This window comes from Manis javanica, chromosome 5 (genome assembly GCF_040802235.1).
Source record: "Manis javanica isolate MJ-LG chromosome 5, MJ_LKY, whole genome shotgun sequence".
Classification (NCBI taxonomy): domain Eukaryota; kingdom Metazoa; phylum Chordata; class Mammalia; order Pholidota; family Manidae; genus Manis; species Manis javanica.
The window spans coordinates 12,936,581-12,957,912 of NC_133160.1; the positions used below are offsets into that span (position 1 = coordinate 12,936,581).

Below are 21,332 nucleotides of genomic sequence, written 5' to 3' on the forward strand. Positions count from 1 at the left end.
CACAAGGGAGGGACTGAGCACATGAGGGAGGGTGAATATTAAAATTGAAACAAGAATGAAGGATGGGGGAACGAATTGGCTGTTAGCAGTCAGCCAATCTTTTATATTTCCCATCACTCTGTTTTACACACCATAAAACCCAGTCGACCGTGGGCTTAGTGGTGGGAACTGGAGAAGCAGGCAAAACACTTCAAAAATCCCTAAAGGGGCTGTCACCCACCCATACATGTGTCTGCACCTACTCTTCCCCATGTCTCTTGCACCTACTGCATTCAAGCTTGCACACCCACCACTTCACTGAAAAGCTTTCATCAGGGCCACTAATGACCTATGTTGCTAAAGCCAGTGGTCAATTCAAAGTCCACCTCTGACTGGACCTAGCAGTACAACAACCATGTAATTCATCATCTAAACTGGGAGTAAAAGGGGATGGGCACTATTAATTGTTGTGCCAGGACAGCAGATGTAAAGCAGAACTATCACAGGCAAAGGTGGCCAGACAGTCACCCACCTAAGAGGACACTCCACACAGTTGCCTCCTCCTCCTTGCCCACCCGCCTGCCCTTCCAGTCTCTGTTGTGTCCTCCTCAACTCCATAGTCTCTGTATGTTGCGGGGCTGGACCTCTTCCAGAAAGGTCTGAGGGAGTTCAGTTCAGTTCCATCTACGCCTCCTCCTTCATGAACTCATCCAGTCTCGGCTCTGAAGACCATAATAATATACATTCTGAAATTTATATCTGCAACCAAGACTCAGTCCCTGAGCCCTGCCTGCAGGTGCATTTGCCTGCCTGACATCCCCACTGGATGTCTAATAGGCGTTTGAATGTAACACATCCAGAGCTCGATGGCGACACACCCAGATGAGTCCCTGATCTCCCCAAATCCACAGTTGTCTTCAGCACAGTGAGAGGAAACCCCATCATTCCCACTGCTTAAGCTGCAGGCATGGTCATGAGCCATTTACATACCCTGTGGCACAGCTTCACTTTCCAGCACCCTCATTGCTCCCCCTGGACCCATGCCACCTTCCCATCTCACCTGCATACTGAAATAGCCCTCTAGTCTCCTCCCAGCCCACCTGCCCTCTATTTTGAACTCAACAGCCAGCCAGAATGATCTTTTAAAACATAAATCAGAACTTGTTATTTCTGTGCTCAAACTCTCCTGAGGTGAGGGTGGGGGTCCTCTCACTCACGGTAAAAACCTGAGACCCTTGCTCCTTGCTGTTCCTCCTGAATCTCAAATATGGACTGACCTCAGGGCCTTTGCACTTGCTGTTACCTCAGCTTGGAATGCTTTTCTCAGTTATGTGCCAGCTCCTTCCTTTCCTCATTTTGAATCTCTTTTGAAATGTTATCTTAACCATGAGGCCTTTCCTGACCACCTTGTATACATTATCATTATAAGAGATGATTAAGAGAGAGTGAGGAAACCCCCACCCAGCACTGTCTGTGCCCCTTACCCTGCTTTGTTTTTCTCCAAAGCAGTTACCATCATCTCACATGTTATTTATTTGTTTCTTTACTGTCTGTCCCCCACTAGACTTGCAAAAGCAAGGACTCTGTTTCTTTTCATTGTGCCTAGAATAGCACAGAGTGAAAACTCACCAATATCTGTGGAATGAATGAATGTACACCCGATACACACATAAATGCTGACATCTATAACTGCAGACACACACCTGCACACACATGAGAACCACATGCACATACATGGATGGACCCAAGGGCCCATGGGTTATGGGAGGTGAAGCTGAAGGGTGAATAGGGCAAAGTCAACATTTATTGAGCCAGGCTGGGGCTAGGCTTTTAATCCTGTTTGGGATTAAACAACAGTGTAGTAGGCTGACACCTGCAACTAGAGAAGGCCACCAACATGCCCAAGATCTCCTGGGGAGGCAACTAGAGAAGGCCACCAACATGCCCAAGATCTCCTGGGGAGGCCCAGCCCAGGTGAATGTAGCCCCAGGGCTCCCCACTGCTTTCAGTGAAGGACTCTGAGTGCCGGGACAGGGTCCTCCCACTCAGGAAAAGCAATTGGAGCAGGAAAGGGGGCAGAGGGAGGGAGAGAGGAAGCCGAAGTATCTGCGGGGGCCCTGGTGGAGCTGTGCAAGGCGGTGAGGAGTTGGCAGGTGGCCAGGAAACCTGGCCAACATACTCCAGGGAGGACCTAGTGTATGCAGGCCCAAGGTGGAAAGAGGCGGGGGAGATGGGGGCTGTGAGGGCCCCACCCCTCAAATGATAGTACAGGATGTGCAGAGGGGGCAAGGAGTGGGCGCTGAGATGCAGCCACCTTTGTCTTGCCCAGCATTCCTCCTGGCACTGGACTGCATTCACTCTGAGGGGTAACTTTCCCCCTTCCGTCCAAGGTGCTCTATACCAAGGGGAAGTCCAAGTTGTGGGTGTGAAGCTCCATCCCATCACCAAGTAGCCCATACAACTTGGGACAACACTCTTGGACTCTACTTTCTAAAGTGGAATTTGACCTCAGGCCTTTGCCTCAGGCAGCCCTTCCACAGAAAGCTTCTTCACCCCAACACCCTCACATCAACATGGCCAAATCCTTCCTGCGCTTTAACTTCAAGTGCCACCTTCTCTATGATGCCATCCTTACTCCGTAACCCACTGTGCTTGGCCCTCTGAAGGTAAGAACTCATATCATGAATTCCCTTATGGCCATATATCATTTCCGTCTCCTGTGGCTTTCATTGTATTAAATTCCGCCAAGCGCTTCTCTGCAAACTCAGAATAAAATGGAAACTGCTTTCCCTCCTCAGTCTGCCTGATATGGCCTGTACCCTCTCCCACCTGTACCCTCTCAGCCTCTGGGCCTTTGTACATGCTGTTCCCTCTGCATGGAACCGTTCTGTGCCTGGCTCCTTCTCATCCTTCCAGATCAGCCAAATGTCACCTCCTCTGAGAGGTGCTCCCTGATACTCTGTAATAACATACCCAACCCAGCCCTTCCATCATTCTCTTCCTCCCTCTTTCCTACTTTATATTCCTTATTAGCACCTACTCCCTGAAATTATATTGTAGACTTCATTCCTTTATTACCAGAAGGTCAGCTCCATGAGGGACAAGACTTTGTTTATTGCTTGGTTCCCCATGCCCAGCAAGGGGCTGGCATCAGGGAAATCTTGGTAAATATTTGTAAAAAGAGTGAATGAACAGCAGAAGAAAGGCATCTCTCTTCTGTATACAGCTGAGCAGCTGATTGCATCTTGCTGTCTTAACACAGAGAAATGATTTTTAAAGTATGTTGAACGAAAGAATGAAATGTATTTCTGCCTCCCCGTAGTAAATGCTAATGTTTAATGAATGAATGAATGATTCTTAGTGTGTGCCCTGCTTATAAAAGGTGTTATAAAGAAAGAAATAAAGGGAAGGAAGGAGAGCAACAAAAGGGTACTTGCAAACACTGGGGGCTCTCCCCTTGTTCCTACCTCTTGCACCCCTCACAGCCCTCCCCAGAAGCAGCCCAGCCTCCTCCCACACTCTCCCTTCCACCAGCCCCTCCCCTCTGAGACCCTGCAGGGCTGTGATGGGCCCTGGAACTGCCTGATGGAGTCGGGGGAACAGTTCCTGCAGCGCCTGCAGGGATGTCATAAGCTCCAGGAAATGAAGGCTTCGAGCAGCGCCTCCTCCTCACCCATAACTCCAGACTCATTACGACCAGCCCAGGCCCATAATGTGGGGAATCAAAGTCGGATCCCCAGAGGCAGCAGCTCAGCCCTGGGATTGCAGAGCCCAGCCACCAGGGTCAGGGAGGGTCTGCCAGCATCCCTTGGCTCTGCCTTCATGGCTGGGCCACATAGAGTGTATAAGGTGGGGTGGGCTGAGGGTGCTGGGGCTGTTCACAGCAAGGTTGCAGGTCCTCCTGGCCTCAAGTAGTTCAGAGAGGGCAAGAGGGAAAGCAGGGCAGTGTGATCAGGACTCCTGGCCTCCATTCTTCCCTAAGGACTGTTGATATCTTCTCTTCCTTATGCTGAAATGCAGTTTTAACCCCCTTACCATCACCCCCACCTTCCAGCAGATGACTCCCGACCCCGAAACCCCTTCCATAAAGAAATTCTGGAGCCAATAGTGGGAAAGAGCCCCTGGAGTCAATCATCTGAAAAATGGGTATAAGACCGACTTTCACAGTAGTGACTCACAACTCATGAATTAGTGAGTTAAAGGCATGTGAATGGCCCACGATGGTGCTGGGTCACAGGAAGTGATCTGCGTTTCTTCTGCCCCAGAGTCCAGCTACTTCATCCATTGGAGAACGTGGCTGCGGCCAGATAAGTCCCTCTCGGATCCTCTGCCCAGTCACACACCTCACGTTTCCAGCCTAACCCCCCACACTAGCCAAACCACGCCCAGCCTGCTTGCACACCCCTCTGCTGGAGTGCCCATGCCTTTCTTCCCACTGGCTCAGATGCCCCCTCCTTCAAGAAGCAGCCCTGACTCCCTCCCCACAACCTCGTCCCTCCTGACATCTGTGCCCCCTCCCTTCCCTGAGCCTTGCAGGACTCAGGTCACACCCTGTAGCCCTGATCACATATCTCGCATTTGGGTTGTTATTGCGGGTCTTGTCTCCTACCTCACTAAACTGTGAGCATGGTATCCAGCCCAAAGCTGGCAGAGTGGAAGCTTGGCAGAATTGAATTGTCGAGCTGAGCTCCACTAGGCTTGGGGAGGGAGGGGTGGGAATTGAGCCCCTCACCTCCACTCACTTGTCAGTGCCTGAAATTCTGCCGTTCAAGCAGCATTGCTGTCCCCTGTAAACACCCACATTAAGCCATTATTCATCATTATGGCTTGAGTAGGAGTTAGCCCCTCATATCCTTTCTTGCTGAAAGCAGGATCTGGTGGAGGGAGGGAAGGAGAGATGGATTGATCTGGGGACAGCAGTGCTGGTCCAGGATTGGGGAGGAGAAGTGTCTCTCAGACTCTGGGAAAGGAAGGTTTTCTAGGGGAATGTGGAGACACCACAGGCAAGCTCAGAGGGGTTGTGACCCTGCACAAAGACACAGGGCCTCCGAGCAAGGCCCTCTGGGACTCAGGTGCTCCACCCCCAAAACGGGGTATGGCAGGACTGGCATGGGCTCCCAGGGCGCTCCCTGGGCTCCTGCTGTGGGTGCAATGACCTCCATGTGCTGGGGGGTGGGGGATGGGGGCTTGGTGGATGGCAGGCTGGGTGCTGATCTGTGCACCCAGGAGGTCTGGGACTTAGGAGCTCTTGAAGACCCCTTCTAGGAGGGCCTGATTGCTTTCTGGGGTGAGGGGTTTCCAGGGGGTGGGCTGGGCTGGAGAGGTTGTCAGCTAGGAGCAGGGGAAGCCAAGGTCCCTGCTCCTAGGGCATGGGAGATGGTGGAGGACCACTGCAAAGAAGCTGGGAGAAAGGGGCAGGGAGTCTGGGAGAGGAGAGGGGTGTGCTGGGAGTTGAAAGGAAGGATGCAGGGGAGGGGGCAGGACTACTAGACTATATGGGCCCTAGAAGGTAGGGACTGTGGGTCACAATAGGTGTTTAACTAGTACCTGAAGAACAAAAGATAGACTCAACCTGCCCGGCCCCTACTGAGCCTCCTCCGATCTTTTTTCTCACAGACTCCTGGTCGGGTTGGGCCCTAGTTCTGCAAGGATCCGCCAGGCCCCGGCCAGCTCCCGGTTGCACAAAGACCATGGCACACACCGGACTCCGGAGCCACGGAGGCGCTGCCTGGTGATCTGGCCGCGGCGCGAGGGGGAGCGGGCAGGGACCCGCGGGCCCTCCATGCCGCGGCTGCGGCCGCGCCCCTCCCCCTCCAGCCCAGCCCCGCGGCGTTCAGGGCCCAGGGCCCGTGCGGGAGCCCCATCGGGGGCGGGGGCAACGCCCCAGTGGCCGAGCTGAGCCGAGGCCACCATGTGACGCAGCGGCGCTGACCCTCCGCGGTGCCTGCCGTCCACGCTCCTGGGCCCCGGCCCGCGCAGGCCAAGCATGAGGCCAGGGCCTGCCGGTCGGGGACTCTGGGTGGAAGCCACACTGTCGCCGGCGCTGCTGCTGCTTGGATGCGTGTGGGCAGCAGGCACGCCTACACCGTCGGCACCTGGGGCCCGGCAGGACGGCGCCCTGGGGGCGGGCCGCGTGAAGCGAGGCTGGGTTTGGAACCAGTTCTTCGTGGTGGAGGAGTACACGGGCACCGAGCCCCTGTACGTGGGCAAGGTACAGTGGGACCCCACACCGCCCGCCCATGCCCAGAACCCCAGAGACACCCGCTGGTGGACGCAAGGGGCCCCGGCTCCCTTACTCCTCTAAATTCCAGTCCCTGGTGCCTCCTCACAGCTGCGCAGCTGCGCCTGGCCAGGGGCAGAGGACAGTCACGCACTCTGCTCCCCTATCCGGGCCCATGTGCTTCCCTAGTCCCTCTCCCCTTTGCATCTTAGCACAGAGAGTGCTAGTAGGTAAACCCAATCCATCTTGTAGTTAGATGTGTCTAGAATATAAAAACAAGTTTGCAAATCTGACAGTGTCATGTACATACTCCCCACACTCTGCTTAAAATTCTTCAATAGCTTCCCATGTAGTTGGGGTCAAGCCCAAATTCCATGCCATTGCCCACAATCTGGCTCCCCCTCCGGCCTCGTCTACTGCTACGCTCTCTGAGTTTCAGCCACACGGCCCTTCTGATGCCCTTGTGAGGGCCCCTCCCATGCCCCACGGGCTCCTACCACTGCCCTGTTGCCTGGGCTTGTTTCCTCCCCCTGAACTGCTCTGCCCACTGACTGTACTCACACTCAGGTCTCCGTTCAAATGCCACTTCCCCTGATCACAAAAGGCTGGGCAGATCCCCCTGTATGTGGCCATCCTCCCTGTTGTGTGCCCTCAGAGGTCCCTGGGTCTTTTCTTCATAACTCTTAATTGCACGTGTGTTTGTTTGATTATGCAATTGATGTGTCTTTTCTGTTAGATTGTGTTTGTTTTGCTCACCATTAATTCCCCAGTGCCTAGCACAGAACTTGCTCACAAACTGTTCATTGGATGAATGAATGAATGAAAGCTACTTTCTCAAACTGAGTAAATGCTGATTCATGTGGCTAAAGCTTTGTGTGCTATGAGTATACAGAGCTGAGAAGGACTTTTCATCCATTCAATCCCCGAGACCCTCATGGCTGTGACGCTGGAGAGGCAGAGGCAAGTAAGATCCAGTCTCTGTCATGTGGGGTGCCTCAGAGTGGCACAGGCACCCTGGTGCATAGAAAGTTCCACAGGTCAGCGCCTGGCACTGAGTAGGCATTCCATACATGGTATCTGTTGGCTGGCTTCATGGAGGAGAAAACACCCAAGCTGGGTTTTGATGTACAAATAGAAGTTCATCAGGCTAATGGGGAAGAGGACTGTAGCTTATTCAGAGACTTGTCGCAGTTGAGATGTTGAGGTAGAGGGTGCTTGCAGGGTGTGAAAAGCAGGGTGGTGCCCAGGGACAATGCTCAGGCTTCTGCTAAGGACAGTCAGCTTTCTAGGAAGTTGTGGTCAGCAGAGATCAGGGAAACAAACTCTGGAGTTTCCTGTGTGCTTAAATGAGTCTGAGAATCAGGAGGCTGACTGGGCACCTCAGCTCTGCTGTCTGCGCAGCAGCTGGGGCTCTGAGAAGGCCTCCCCATACACCCACATCCTGAAAAGATGAGCGACAGCAGTTGCTGCTTCAACATTTTCATCTATAGCCACCTAGCCATTACCGTCTAAACAGCATGCGTGGAATCCCGCCCCTTCCTCCTTTAACCACAGTCTTTTGGGGATGAGAGGGCCCTGGTAAGTCCATTATAAGGCAGGGAAACTGAGGCCAGAGGCAGAGAACATCGTGTCAAGATGTGAACTAGCCCAGATGACAGAACCAACCTAAGAGAACAGGTCTCCTGACACCAGCTCCAGGCCCAGCGCGTATTAAGAGTCTGCTATGCGAAAGTGGCTGGGAGGGGCTTGCTTCACTGCTGCCCTGAGGGTGTTATAATCCCTTCCATCATCATCACCCAGAGCCCCTCCTCTCGCACTCTCAGGGTCGCCTCCAGAAAGGCACTCCAGGCAGTGAGAGAAGAGACGTTTCCATCTCCTTGCAAACATTTGCCCAAAGCACAGTTACTTAAAGAAGGTGTGTGGTCTGGGGGAGCCATCTGGAGCCATTCAGCCAGGGCTCAAATACGGCTGTGCTGCATCTTATCTCTCTGAAACTTGGGCACATTGTCTAACCTCTCTGTGCCTCCCCTTCCTTATCTGTTGAGTGACGCTGTTACTAGCCCCTCCTCCAAGAGTTGTGGTGAGGATTCGGTGAGTTAGCCCATGTCAAGAACCCAGAAGAGTGCCTGGACCCTGGCATTCGTTCAGTAAGTATCAGCTTTTATTACTAGAGGTCCCACCTGATATTTCCACCCCCCTGAGTTCACCATCTACATGGACATTACAAACCCCTGCCCCAAATCCTCAAAGTCTCAGCAACCTAATGTCCTAGTTTCTTACCACGGAGTGGGGGCAAGTGGGCCCGAGCCCACTCCTTACTCTAGGAATATGAGCTTGGGCTTTTAAAACCCACCTGTCCCCTTTCTGGCAAAGTCCCGTGTTTGTTCAATTGGTTGTGTGTGCACACGCATGCATGGACACACACGCTCATACCACACTTCTCACTCTGCAGGGAGAAAGGACTTCTCCACGGTTTCAGTTAATTCACTGCTTCCTGGTCCCCCACCCCAGGGAGCTGCTGGGAGAATCCATCCTTGTCGAATTCCAAAGGTAGCTTAGCAACAGCGCTATCCCCCTAGTGAACCCCGGGCGCCCAACGGTAACCTATTTTACAACGGCCTTCTCCATCACTCCTGCCAGGCTCCTGTTGGCACCCGCAGGAACCGCTGGGCCCAGCCGCTGTCGCCAAGGCCCCACTCCAGGGACTTCCTCTGCCGTCCAGCCCCCCCGCAGCTGCCTGACCCACCTCTTCCCCTCTCCTTCCCACAACACCCACCCCCAAAGCAACCTCCCAGCATTTCCATACAATCTGGGCACTTTGACTAATCCCTTTTCCGAACTGTAATTTCCCCCGAGGCTTCTGTCAGCTGGATGTGGATTTTGTAGGATTTTTAAATTTTTTTTTTTAAAGATAGAATTATGGGGTCAGCACTTATGACCAACTCCTGTGGGCGGTGAGATCTATTTTAGATATACGGCAGGATTAAAGTGGGGAGGAGAGCAGATTTAATTAAGTTGCTAATATTTAAAGGAAATTGATGAACTCCTGGTTTACTAGTAGCACAGGCGTGAGCAGACCCCCTCATTCTGGGGGAGGCTTTTTATTTTATTTGCTTTTCATTTAAATCCTGGATTCGTTTTATTTGCGTAGCTGCTCTGTCCATTTAATTGTCTTTAATAAGGAAAACGTACCTCTGCTCGCATTTAATTTTGATTTAATTAGGAGGAAGTAATTAATGGCCTCGTAAATCCCATTTTTCAGCTCCCTGGGATGAGAGGCCATCACTCTTGTGTTTTTTGTGTTGTTTATGATCTAGGGCTGGGGCTAGGGAGGGAGAATCTCCTCTGGGGCTGTTCATACTTGATGTAATGGAAAGAACTCAGGACAGGGAGTCAAATGGGCCTCTGGTAGCTGTGTCCCTTAGATAGGACACAGCCATCTCTAAGCCTCAGTTTGCCAATCTGTACAATGGGGAGAGAATAATCTCTGCTTCACAAGGTCATTATGAGATACCGATGAGGTAATGGTAAAGGGTGTGGAAGTGTGCCCAGTCCTCCCTAATCTAGCTCTTGTGTACTTGGGATCCTTCAGAAATCCCAGAAGACAGCTGGGGAATTCTAACGACAGTTGTATATTTCATTATTCATTTATTCAGTATGTTTGGTGCTATGCCCTGTGCTGGGTGCTGGGGAGATGGAAATGAACCATATGCTTGGTCCTCAAGGGGCACACAGCCTCACATTCTCATGCGCACACATGCTTATAATACACACACATGCATATGCACACACACACATCTCTCCCGCTCCCCTTATATTTCCTCTGCAGGCATTGTGACGACCCCTAGTGGATGCCAGGCGTGGGGAGTTCAGATGGCGACAGATCAGAGTTAGTCCGTGCCCCGAGGCCCATGATGGCTGGGGACACAGACATGCAACACTGAGGTGTGACAGGGCAGTGTGGAACACAGAGAGTGTGCATGGGGCAGGGGTACCAACCAGGGTGAGGGCTCTCCAACCAAATGGAAGCCCTCTGAGAGGGCTGCCTGAAGGAGGAAACCAACTGAGTTTAAAAGACGAGAAGCTATTGGATGTTGGCCCAAGTATCTCCAGTGGGTCAGGATTTAAGCCTATGGTCCTTGTGTCAGAAAATGGGGGATGAAATAGGTGACCCTCAATCCTTCCTGAGACCACAGTGGGAAAAGGAGAGGGAATTAATCTGCATCAAGCACCTACTATGTGCCAGGAGCTTCCACATACTATCTTATGAATCTTTGGAACCTATGGGAGAGCAGTATCAGCCTCATTTACAGATGAGAAACTGAGGCTCAGAGAAGGGTAGCTTCTTGCTCAGGGCCATACAGCCCCAGCCCCACCCAAATCTGCAGCTCTCAGCTCTCAGCTCCTGCCCAGGCCACCCTGACCCTGCAGTCCCCAGACAGTAGCCACTGGGCCCCAGGGTGAGTGATGTATCACTCTCCACAGAGGAACATCAGTGACATCACGGCTGGGTTCCACCCCCTCCTCCCCGCTCCTCACTCGGGGCTGATCCCTGTCTGGGGTCTGAGTTAGAATGTCAAGGGCTGCCAGGATATGATGGAGATCAAGGAGACAGAAAGGAAAGGAACCAACCATCCGCAGAGTGTTTAGGTCATTATATAAACGTGCTCTCATTTAATCCTCAGCACATTTGGGCCAGATGGGACTTGATTTCTCCAGTGGACAAACGCACTCAGAGAGGTAAAATGAACAAATCCATGGTCACGTTAGTGAGTGATGGGGTCAGGAAACGACTTCCTGCCCTTAGCTGTGTGACAGAGCCAAAGATTCCCCTTCTCAGTGTCTCAGTTCTCTCATCTGAGAAATGGGAAGAATAACAATGTTTCATATGGTGGTGATGAAGACTCATAAGATTATAGCTGTTAAGCACCCCACAATGGTCTCTATTCTGCCACATGGCTCAGAAATGTTTGTGGATTAAATAAGCAGATAATAGGTCTGACCTGGAAGTGGGTGGAGGCACCCCCAGAGGCAACAAGGTCACTCCCTCTCCTATTCCATCTCCCCTGGCAAAGGTGGAGGGGAGTATAAACAGCAAACAGGAGAGACAGGTCTTCTCATCCGCGGCACTGCCAATGATTCAGGGCCGACATCCTGAGATAATTTTATTGGGGGCATTAAACTGAGTTATGAGGTTTTTACAATCCAGCCACTTATGAGAAATCTATTAACAGTAACTGGACAGGAAGAAGGCTTCTCAGTGGAGCCCAGGACGGGCATTAATTGGGGCAATCTATAACAGGACGGGGACCCAGAAAGGTTCCACCAGACGCCTCCATTTACTCCCCGCAATTTCTGCTGAGAATCAGCAGACTAGCCAAAAAGAGAGAGATGCCCATTAATCGGCTAATGAAATATGAAAATGTTTATGGGCCATTCAATCTTCCAAATGGCACTTCTATAATCCACCTTTCAGACACAAAGTTCCACCAGCAGAATTTATACCCGGGCTCCTCCTGTGTGGCAGAGGAGTGGGCTTTCAACTGCCTTCGTGACAACTTCATTGGCATCTGTTATCCTACTGAGTGGGCTGGGGTACTCAATGTCCCGGCCCAAGAGGGGACTTAGGGACTCTTGCTCACACGCCATCTCTGTAGAAACTTTAGAAGAGCAGGAACCTGCCCAAGGTCCCCAGCTTCCTCAGAGGCACATTCCTCTGCTCAGAGCTGCCTCAGAGACCCGGGCACTGGGAGACCCGATTTAGGTGTTTCTGTTTGGAAGAACGGTCTTCCTGCTGGTTCCTTGCTCAGGAGATCTCAGTGCAGTGAAAACAACTTAGGATCTGGAGCCTAGCAGGGCCTGGATTAACTCCCAGTTATATATAGCTAACATTTAGTAATAATATAATAATAGCGATAGCTACCATTATGTCTCAGGCAGGGCTGATTTTCAGCTAGGACATACCAGTATAGTCGTACCAGTAGTTAAAATAGTGAAACAGCTCCCCATTGGCAGTATACAGTCCCTTTCCTCTCCCTCACCCTCCAACTCCCTCAGCCCCTCGGACCTCTCCCGGGTTCTGTGGCCATCAAAGGGCTCCTGCCTGGCCTAACACGGGCCCTGCTGTAACACCATCTACTGGCAGCGCCCCTGCCATGCTGGCTGTTAAATACAGTATCACCAAGGGCAGCAGGTACCAGCAGGTACCAAGGGCCTTGTGTGGACTTTAAGCTCAGTTAGCACCCCGCCCCCCACTTCTATGACCCACATGTCACAGAGATGACTGAGGCCCAGAGTGGGACAGTGACTTGCAAGGGCGCACAGGGAGATGACACTGGAGCCAAGGCCAGGCTGCACTGCCTCTTCCCGGCCCTGGGCTCCTCCTGAGGAGGCTTGACGGAGGGGGAAAGCCCCTCCTGGGAATCAGGCAGTTCCTCAAGCGGTCTGACCTTGAACAAATCATCCTATTTGTCGAATCCTCAGTAGGAAAATGAAAAAAAATATCTGTAATATAGGGTGAATTCTTGTAGGATTTTTTTTAAAACTGATACAAGATAAGTATGATAAGTATGACCAGGATGATTTGATAGCCCTGAACTAGGTGAATGTGTGCACTGCTGAGCACGGTGCCTGGCGCACAGGAGGTGCTCCTCGGACTTGCAGTCCCTGTCTCCTCCCTCCCTTCACTCCCTGTCCCCACCACGTACCAAGCCCAGAAGCTGGCTCTCCCTTACCCATTTGAGAAGATACCACCCCTAACTTCCAGGGCTCAAAGCACAGGAAGAGTGGATCTTTAACTCAGAGGGATGTCATGGACAAGTAATTTGGAAACTTGTTAGAAATTCAGACTCTCAGGCCCCCTCCCCAGAGCTACTGAGTCAGAATCTGCATTTTAACAAGAACCTCCGGTGATTTGCATGCACATTAATAAGGTCTGAGAAGTGCTGGCTATAGTGATCCTGCAGGCTGAACATGATAATGATGGATTTTTGTACCGCAGAGATCTTGGAAGGGAATGTGAGGTGGGGGGATTCTGAAAAGCTTTAAAGAAGAGGTGGCAATAGATGCGCCTTACAGGATGCGTAGACTTTCAGTAGGCAGAGAAATCAGGATATGATGCTCAAAGCAGGAGCAGAGAGATGTAGAGGTGGCTCTGGGCTTTTTGTAAAGGCAGTGGGGAGCCACAGAGGAGTTGCCAGCAAGGGAGGGTGTGTTCAGTGTTCAGACAGCTCTGGCTGCAGAGGGGAAAGTATGTTACAGGCTGGAGCAGGGAGAGCTGTGCAGAGCTGGGGAAACTTGGGCCAGACAGTAAGGTGTGGAACTGGGGTGAGGCATGGCTTCCTGGACCTCAGTGTCTTCACTGAAGAATGGGTATATCGAAGAAGAGATGTGCTCAGGAACCGGCCCCAGTGGGACTTGAGGTGGGAGGCTGAGAGAAGCTCCCCCCCAGCCTCCACCCTGACTTCTCTGCCTCCCCAGATCCACTCGGACTCAGATGAGGGGGACGGGGCTATCAAGTACACCATCTCTGGTGAAGGTGCTGGGACCATCTTCCTGATCGATGAGCTGACGGGGGACATCCATGCCATGGAGCGCCTGGACCGGGAGCAGAAAACCTTCTACACGCTGCGGGCTCAGGCTCGGGACCGCGCCACTGACCGCCTGCTGGAGCCCGAGTCGGAGTTCATCATCAAGGTGCAGGACATCAACGACAGCGAGCCCCGCTTCCTGCACGGCCCCTACATCGGCAGCGTGGCCGAGCTCGCACCCACAGGTGGGGCAGGCCCTGGGGGTGGCCATGGCCAGGGTGATGGGGAAGGCGGGCTGCCAGGTGCTGCATGGGGAGTGGTTGATACTCTGAGGAGGGGCAGGAGAGGCAGGAGCTGCTACCCTAGGCGGGAGCCCAATGCTCACACCAGCACCAACACGCCTGGACAAAGGCACACACATGGGCGTGGGCCTACATGTAGATGCAGCCACATGCTTAGACCTGGCATACACCCACATGCAGCCACACACACAGGCCCAGCTGTCCGCCTGCACCCAGCCCCACACAGACTTGGGCACAAGTGAACATGGACACACCTACAACCACAAACAACTGGAGCCCGACACAGCTGAACAAGGCCCAACCTCACAACCAGACCTGGTCTCACACCCGATATGCCCACATACAATCTCCCAGGAAATAACCCCTCACACAGATGGAACGTATGCACAGATAGCCACCTACATACACACAGGCAAAAGCCACAGCCAGACATTACCAGCCCGGGGCCAGGTTCCACCAGAGTGGAGTCGCAGACAGGTGTGGCACTGCGGAGACAACAACATGCAGACAGCTTCAATCACTGTTCACAGAAAACCCCATCCCCCAGGACCCAGCCACCTGGGGACACAGGTTCACAGGGACTGCTGAGCCCCAGACGCAGATTCAGTCGCACACAGCCAGGTATGGCTGCAAACACCCAGGGGCACCAGGGGTACATAATTGTACACACAGAAAAGGGAAAACACACACCATAACACCATCAGCAAGAAGACCTCGGGTATGGCCATGCTCAGTAACTCCCCTTCACACAGCAGTGGGACACTGAAGAGAAAGGTTCGATGAATCTGCCCTCTCTCACCTGGGACCATAGACAGTTATCTGACCATCAAGGACCCACTTAGCCTGGGGTTCCTGGTAGAAGCTGCAGTCATGGGGTGAGGGGCATAGGTTGTAAACTGCCATCTCTGCATCCCTGCCCCCACCCTGCCCCATGTTAGGCTAAGCATCTGCGAATCAGGCTGGAGGGGGAGCAGCGCCCCAAGGTCCTAGACACCACATTCCTTTGCTGCCTCACTGTGGCCAAGAGCTCTCTCTGGGCCTTCCAGCTCTACGGCTGCATGTCAGAGTCCAAGGGTATTTGGGTTCTTGAGGGAGGGTGCAGTCAGCCCCACCTTCCCCAGATAGGGCTAAATCTGTGGATTAGTAGGTAACAAGCAGGTAGCCAGTCATGGACAAGGAGGAAGTGGAGCAGAGGTAATGGTGAATACAAGGGGATGGTGGGAGAACAGGAGACAGTGAGGGTGTGAATGTGGGTGCAGGCTGTGTACACACATGGGTCCGCATGTGTACCTGGTGTGTATTCACACAGGTGTGTGTATATGTGTGCATGCATGGCTAGCTAAATGGCACTTTAAAGCCTGTGTGCACAGGTGACATGCTATAAATCTATTTGAGTGTATTCATTCATTCATTTGGCAAATGTGTATGAGGACCTGCTAGACACCAGAGACATAGCAGTGGAAAGGAAGACAAGCCTCCCTACCCTCATGGAAGGTACTTTCTAGCTGAGGAAGACAGACAGTAGGCAAGTGAACAGACAGATTAAGGTCTGGGAAGCTTCTCTGGGGAGATGACATGGAAGCAGAGACCTGGAAGAAGTGAAGTCCTGAGCCCTGGGGAAGAACATTCCAGGCAGAGGGAACAGTACATGCAGAGCTACAAGGAGAAGTGGAGAGGCCATCAGATTGTGCAGCCACATAGACCACAGTTAGGGTGCTGCCTTTTACGCTGAGCAAGCTGGGAAGTCAGTGGAGGGGCTCATTCAGGACAGTGACATGATCTGACTTATTTTTAACAGGATCCCATGGCTGTTCTGTGAAGATTAAATGGTGGACGGGTTGGGGGGTAGGTGGCAGGGCAGAAGCAGATTGCCCATGGAGGAGGATATTGCAATTACCTAGGCAGGAAATAATGGTGGCTTGCAACAAGGTGGTACCAGTAAGGGTATTGAAAAAAAGGTCAACTTTTGGATATTTTTGAAAGTAGAGCTGAAAACATCTGCTAGTGGATTGGGTGTGAGGTGTGAAAGAGGAAATTCAAGGATGACTATCGAGACTGTGACCTGGGCAATTAAATAGATGTCCATTTCCTGAGATGGGAGAAGCAGTGAGAGGAGCAGATTTGGGAGATGAAGGGAAATCAGGAGTTTGGTTTCAGACCTCTTAAGTTGGAAGTAGTTGTTAGCCATGCAGAGATCTTGAAAAAAGCAGTTCAATATACAGGTCCAGTGGAGAGCTGGCTACAGAGATTAATTTAGAAGTTGTCAGTAGCAAAGACCCATGACTTTCAGAGCATGGGCGGCTTTAAAAATCAATTTTGCAAATGGGGAAACTGAGGCTCAGAGGGACATTGATGTGTCTAAGGTCACACAGCAAATCAGCTAGGTGAAGCCCCTAACTTCCCAGGGACTCTGGCCTAATAAAATGTGGCCCTGTCTCTCTTCACCCCAAACTGTCCACATTTCCACATAGAAAAGACCAGAAAGGAGCCAAGAGATGAGGCTGGGAAGGAAGCAGGAGTCATATACGAAGGAGCTGAGGGAAGCATGTACTGGGAGGGTGATTGCGTGGGTAAGTTACATGAGCAAACTTGCATTTGAGAAGTTCCTTGTGCTGCGGTAATGGGGGTATGGTGTTCCAGAGGGAGGTGCAGCCCCACATCCACTTGCATGGTTCCTCCATCACCACTTCGCTCATTTCAACTCTGAGAGGGCAGATGATGACAACCCCATTACACAGATGGGAAAACTGAAGCTCAGAGAGGAGGAAATGTACTCGTAGCCACAGAGCAAATCAATGGCAGAGCAAGTTGCTGGCCTTGGCTCCCAGATTCTTGGAGTGGCAAGCGTCCTTGTGTCACACATGGGGAAACAGACCAACTAAGGGCAAGGACTTGTTCAAGGTCACCCAGAGAGTAGGAGGCAGCGCCAGCACCCGGCATCAGGAGCAACGACCTAAGGAGCCCCGTCCCTGCCTCACCTCCCTCGCCCAACCCACTGACACTGATGTTCCATTCAGGAAAACATCAGGCCTGGGGGACTCAACTCGGGCAAGCCTGAAGGGGGAAGGAGGAAGCAGAAATTAAATTCGCTTATTTCATTTGAGCACTTTCTGAAGAAGAAGCAAATCCAACACTAGGTGCTTGCGGAGACTCCAGGCAGCTTTGCAAGTCAGTCACAATTACTGAGCCTCCTGATCTGGGCCGAGGAGGTGGGGCTGACAAGTGGCACCAGGGTCTGGGTAGCTTCAGAGATCAGAGGGAGCAGGGACACAGCTTGGGACATGAAAGGCAGCAGCGCTTGGAAATTAAATGACTCACAGCTTAAAAGGGAAGGGAAGTGTGCTGGGTGGCGGGGGGGGGGGGGGGGGGCTTCCAATGAGCCACGCTTCTGAGGGGGGCCCACCAGCCAAGCCCGCCTAATGCAGCGAAGCAGGTCTTGCAAGCTGTCAGTCCGGAGGCCTGGCTCCCCGTGTGACTTTGGGTGAGTCCTGGCCCCTCTCTGAGCCCCTGGTTCCCCTCTGAGCATTGAGGGTGTTCGTTCATGCCACAGGTACTGTTGAGTGCCTACTATGTGCCATTCCAGGAATTGGAGATTCTTAGGAAGCTTACCTATAGAGCAGGGAGAGAAACAGGAAAGGAATAAATAAGCCAATAAGTTACGTGCCCTCCGAGGCACGGGGGAATTGGGAGTTATATTGAGGGAGTGCTATCTTATTTTATTTTATTTGTCTATTTATTTATTTATTTTTATTATTGAAGTATAGTTGATATACAACATTATATTTGTTTCAGATTTACAACACAGTGACTCGACAATTACGCACATTACAAAATGCTCTCCACAATAAGTCTAGTTGCCATCTGTCACCATGCAAGGTTGTTACAGTATATGGACTATATTCCCTCTGCTGTACTTTTCATCCCTGTGACTTATTTGTTTTATAATTGGAAGTTTGTACCTCTTTATCCCCTTCATCTGTTTGGCCTGTTCCCCCACTCCCTTCAGCTATGGAAACCACCAGTTTGTTCTATTTGTTATGAGTCTATTTCTGGTTTTGTTTGTTTGTTTTACTTTGGCGGGGGAGTGCTGTTTTAGATAGAGGAGTCAAGGAAGGACTGTCTTTTTATAAGAGGGCATTTGAACAAAGATCTGAAGGAACCATCAAGGGAATGAACCAAGGAGCTATATGAAGCAGTGGTTTTTATACTTTCTTGTGCATTCACATTACCTGGAGGGCTTGTTAAAACCCAGATTGCTGTCCCCTCCCACCAGCGTTTCTGATTCAGTAGGTCTGGGCTATTAGAAATATTTGCATTTTTAATAAATTCCAAGATGATGCCGATGCTGCTGGTTCAAGGGCCACATGTACAGAATTACTAAGCTGGAGGGAGAATGCTACAGGCAGCAGGAACAGCAAGTGCAAAGGTCCTGAGGCAGAGTATGTTTGAGGAATAGCAAGGAGATCAGTGTGGGTGTAGAGAGGAGTAAGTGAGGGCGAGAGCGTCCAGTGAGGTCAGAAAAGGTACCGGGAGATAGATCACATAGGACTTAGTAGCCGTCAAAAGGGTTCTGATTGTACTCTGAGTGAGAAGGGAGTAGAAGAGTGACATGATCCAACTTATATTTCTAAAGGATGACTTGTTGGCCACCATGTTGAAAATAGACTATAGGGGGCAAGGTTGGAAGTAGGGAAACCACAAGGAGGCAATTGTGTGGGCAAGAGGCGGTGAGAAGATAAAGGATACCTGTATGTTGCAGGTAGAGCCCACAGGGTTTGTGAGAGATCAGATGTGGGGAGTGAGAGACAAGATAAAGACGATGCTGAAATTTCTGGTGGAGTTGCTATTGCTGAGATGGGGAATGTTCCAGGAAGAGCAACTTTGTGGCACAAAATTAAGATTTCATTCTTGCACATGTTAAGATTGAGATGTCCACTGGAAATCCAAGCAGAGTTGTCAAGGGGACCATTGGCTCTGAGTCTGGAGATCAGAAGCAAGATGAGGGCTAGAGAAACAACTTTGGAAGCCATCAGCAGAGGAAGGAATTTAAAGCTCGAGGCTCAATGAAATCAACAAGGGAGAGAGTTTCGAGAGAAAAGATTTGGACTAGATAATCCCTTGATGCTGGCTATGCGGAGGGGGGGGGACACAGAGCACTTCCCTAGGGTGTCACAACCTGACCAGTGGACAGCGAGGGGGTTTCAGGGCTCCCATGCTCAGTGTGGTTCTACCTACTTATTAATGCCAACTATGTATAAGGCAATATACTTGGCAAAGCCGAGGATACAGAAATGAGAAGTTCAATCCAACACACATCTATTACCCACCACTTTATTCTGGGCACTGCAGGGGATGTAAAGATAAGTAATTGAATTAAATCCACAAATGTTTATTAGCACCCATTATACACAAGGCCTCCAGTGTACTTGGCTCTGTAGGGTTTGCAAAGATGAGTCACCCAACTTAGCAAACATTTATTAGTACCTACTTTATATATATAGCCCCAAGGGAACAGAAAAGTAAGCCATTGCTTTCAATTCAATAAATACATATTAGTGCCTACCATGTACATGGCACTTGGCTAGGTTTGTGGGGATGAAAAGATGAGCAAGACACTGCCTCTAACCTCAGAGTAGTGGCAGATTAGTTTCATCTCCGATGCCAATTCTGGTCAATTGGAAGTGATTGTAGGACTGTGTTGAGAAGGAGTCTGAGGTCTCATTCAGGCTGAGCACAAAAGAATGCCACAATTGATTAGTGATGTCTGCTGCATGCAAAGTAAAAGAAGATGTGGTGGCTTGTATGCCCTAGGATTGGCATTGTTGGACCATGGGAATGGGGCTCAACAGACTATGCAAATAGGCAAGGGCCCTGCCATAGCCTCTTTCCATGTATTTCAATTATTCTGTGAGCAGCATCTTCAATAGATGGAAAAAGACTATTTTGTAGTACAGTCCGCACTCTTTGGGACATTTACTAAATAACAGCTGTCAGCCAACATTGCGTTCACAGAGCTATTTCCCTTTATTCTCACAATCCTGGGGAATAAGCAGGGCAGGTATTACTGTCCTCATTTTACCAATGAGGAAACAAATTCAGAGAGAGAGAAAGTAAGTTGCCTGAGTTCCAGAGTAAGAGCTGGAGCCAGAACCAGACCCAGACCTGAAACCAGAACCCAAACTCCTTGCCTCGGCCTGTGTGGAAAAGTCACAGCCATTTCTTTAGCTTGCACAGGACTTTACATCTTACAAAGAACTTTCACATCTCTGACCTCATTTCACCCTCCCAGGAACTCTCTTTGGAGTAAGTGTTGACACCCCCATTTTATAGCTCAGGAAACTGAGGCTCAAGGTGGGTAGGGAAATAAAACTGGGAGAGCATGCTGACAGCTAAAGCTGGTGCTTGGGGGAATGGTGGCAGAGAGGAAGGGGGGAAGGCAGCAGGCAGTGTGTTCCCCAAGGGTCTCATTTGGGGAGGGCAGCAGCAGGCTGGGAGCCTCTGATTGTCCCATCTGCAGCCGGATAGAGTATAGCTCAGCAGCCCTCAGGCCCAAGCCAGGAATCAATTGCTGGCCTCTGCAGAGACAACTTCTAAAGATGTTTTTAATTAAAGTCCAGGAAGATCTATATGTGCAATATCTCCTTGCCTAGCAACAGCATTGCTCTCACCACCCAAGACAGGGCAAAGAGGCCAGGAGAGGGGGGAACAGGACAGGAGGTTTATGGTGGGGAGAGGAAGAAGAGGGGAGCCAAGGCCCTGGCCTGCAGGTATCACCCCCATGGCCCAGGTAATCTGGACAGGGAAGAGTATATCCATGTCTTTCTTTTCCATCAACAAATCATTCAACAAACATGAACACCCTCTCTATGCCAGGCCCTGTGCCCACATGACAGTGGGTACAAAAGTGACAAAACCACCATCCTGTCCTCAAGGGCCTAGCACATAGTAGGTGCTCTGTAGATGTTGGGTGACTGAATGGAACTGACTTATAAGTAAAAAATACTTGCTTTCTGTAACTGGCAGAGGGATGCTATTGCAGACGCTTAGAATGTTGCTGTCCCAAAAAAACAAGGTGACCGGACTATTCAACAGAGGGTCCCATGGACAGAAGAGTTTTATGAGACTCAGTGGATGCTAGGAGAGTCTGTCTCTCAGGGAGTCAGATTTGATCTCCCCACACACAATCAAGGGTTGCCTGCATGGATAAGTCCATGGCTGGAATCCATGAGGAAAGAAAGAGTGAGGGGGTGTTTCAGAATTCCCTGGAGACTCTGAGAAGTGTGTCTGCAACCTTGGGAGGCC

The 21,332-nt window shown here is 51.1% G+C and overlaps 1 protein-coding gene across 9 annotated transcripts in view; it reads left to right on the forward strand.

Annotated features, from left to right (window-relative positions):
* Window positions 1–21,332, forward strand: part of CDH22 (cadherin 22) — a 115,677-nt gene that overhangs the window by 44,220 nt on the left and 50,125 nt on the right. For 5 of the 9 annotated variants that reach the window (XM_073236530.1, XM_073236528.1, XM_073236527.1 and 2 more), the window contains 2 exons: window positions 5,596–6,190; window positions 13,679–13,973. In XM_073236530.1, the coding sequence (XP_073092631.1) occupies window positions 5,966–6,190; window positions 13,679–13,973 (520 nt within the window). In that variant the 5' untranslated portion in view covers window positions 5,596–5,965. The other 4 variants (XM_073236531.1, XM_073236529.1, XM_073236533.1 and 1 more) reach the window with 4 other exon arrangements.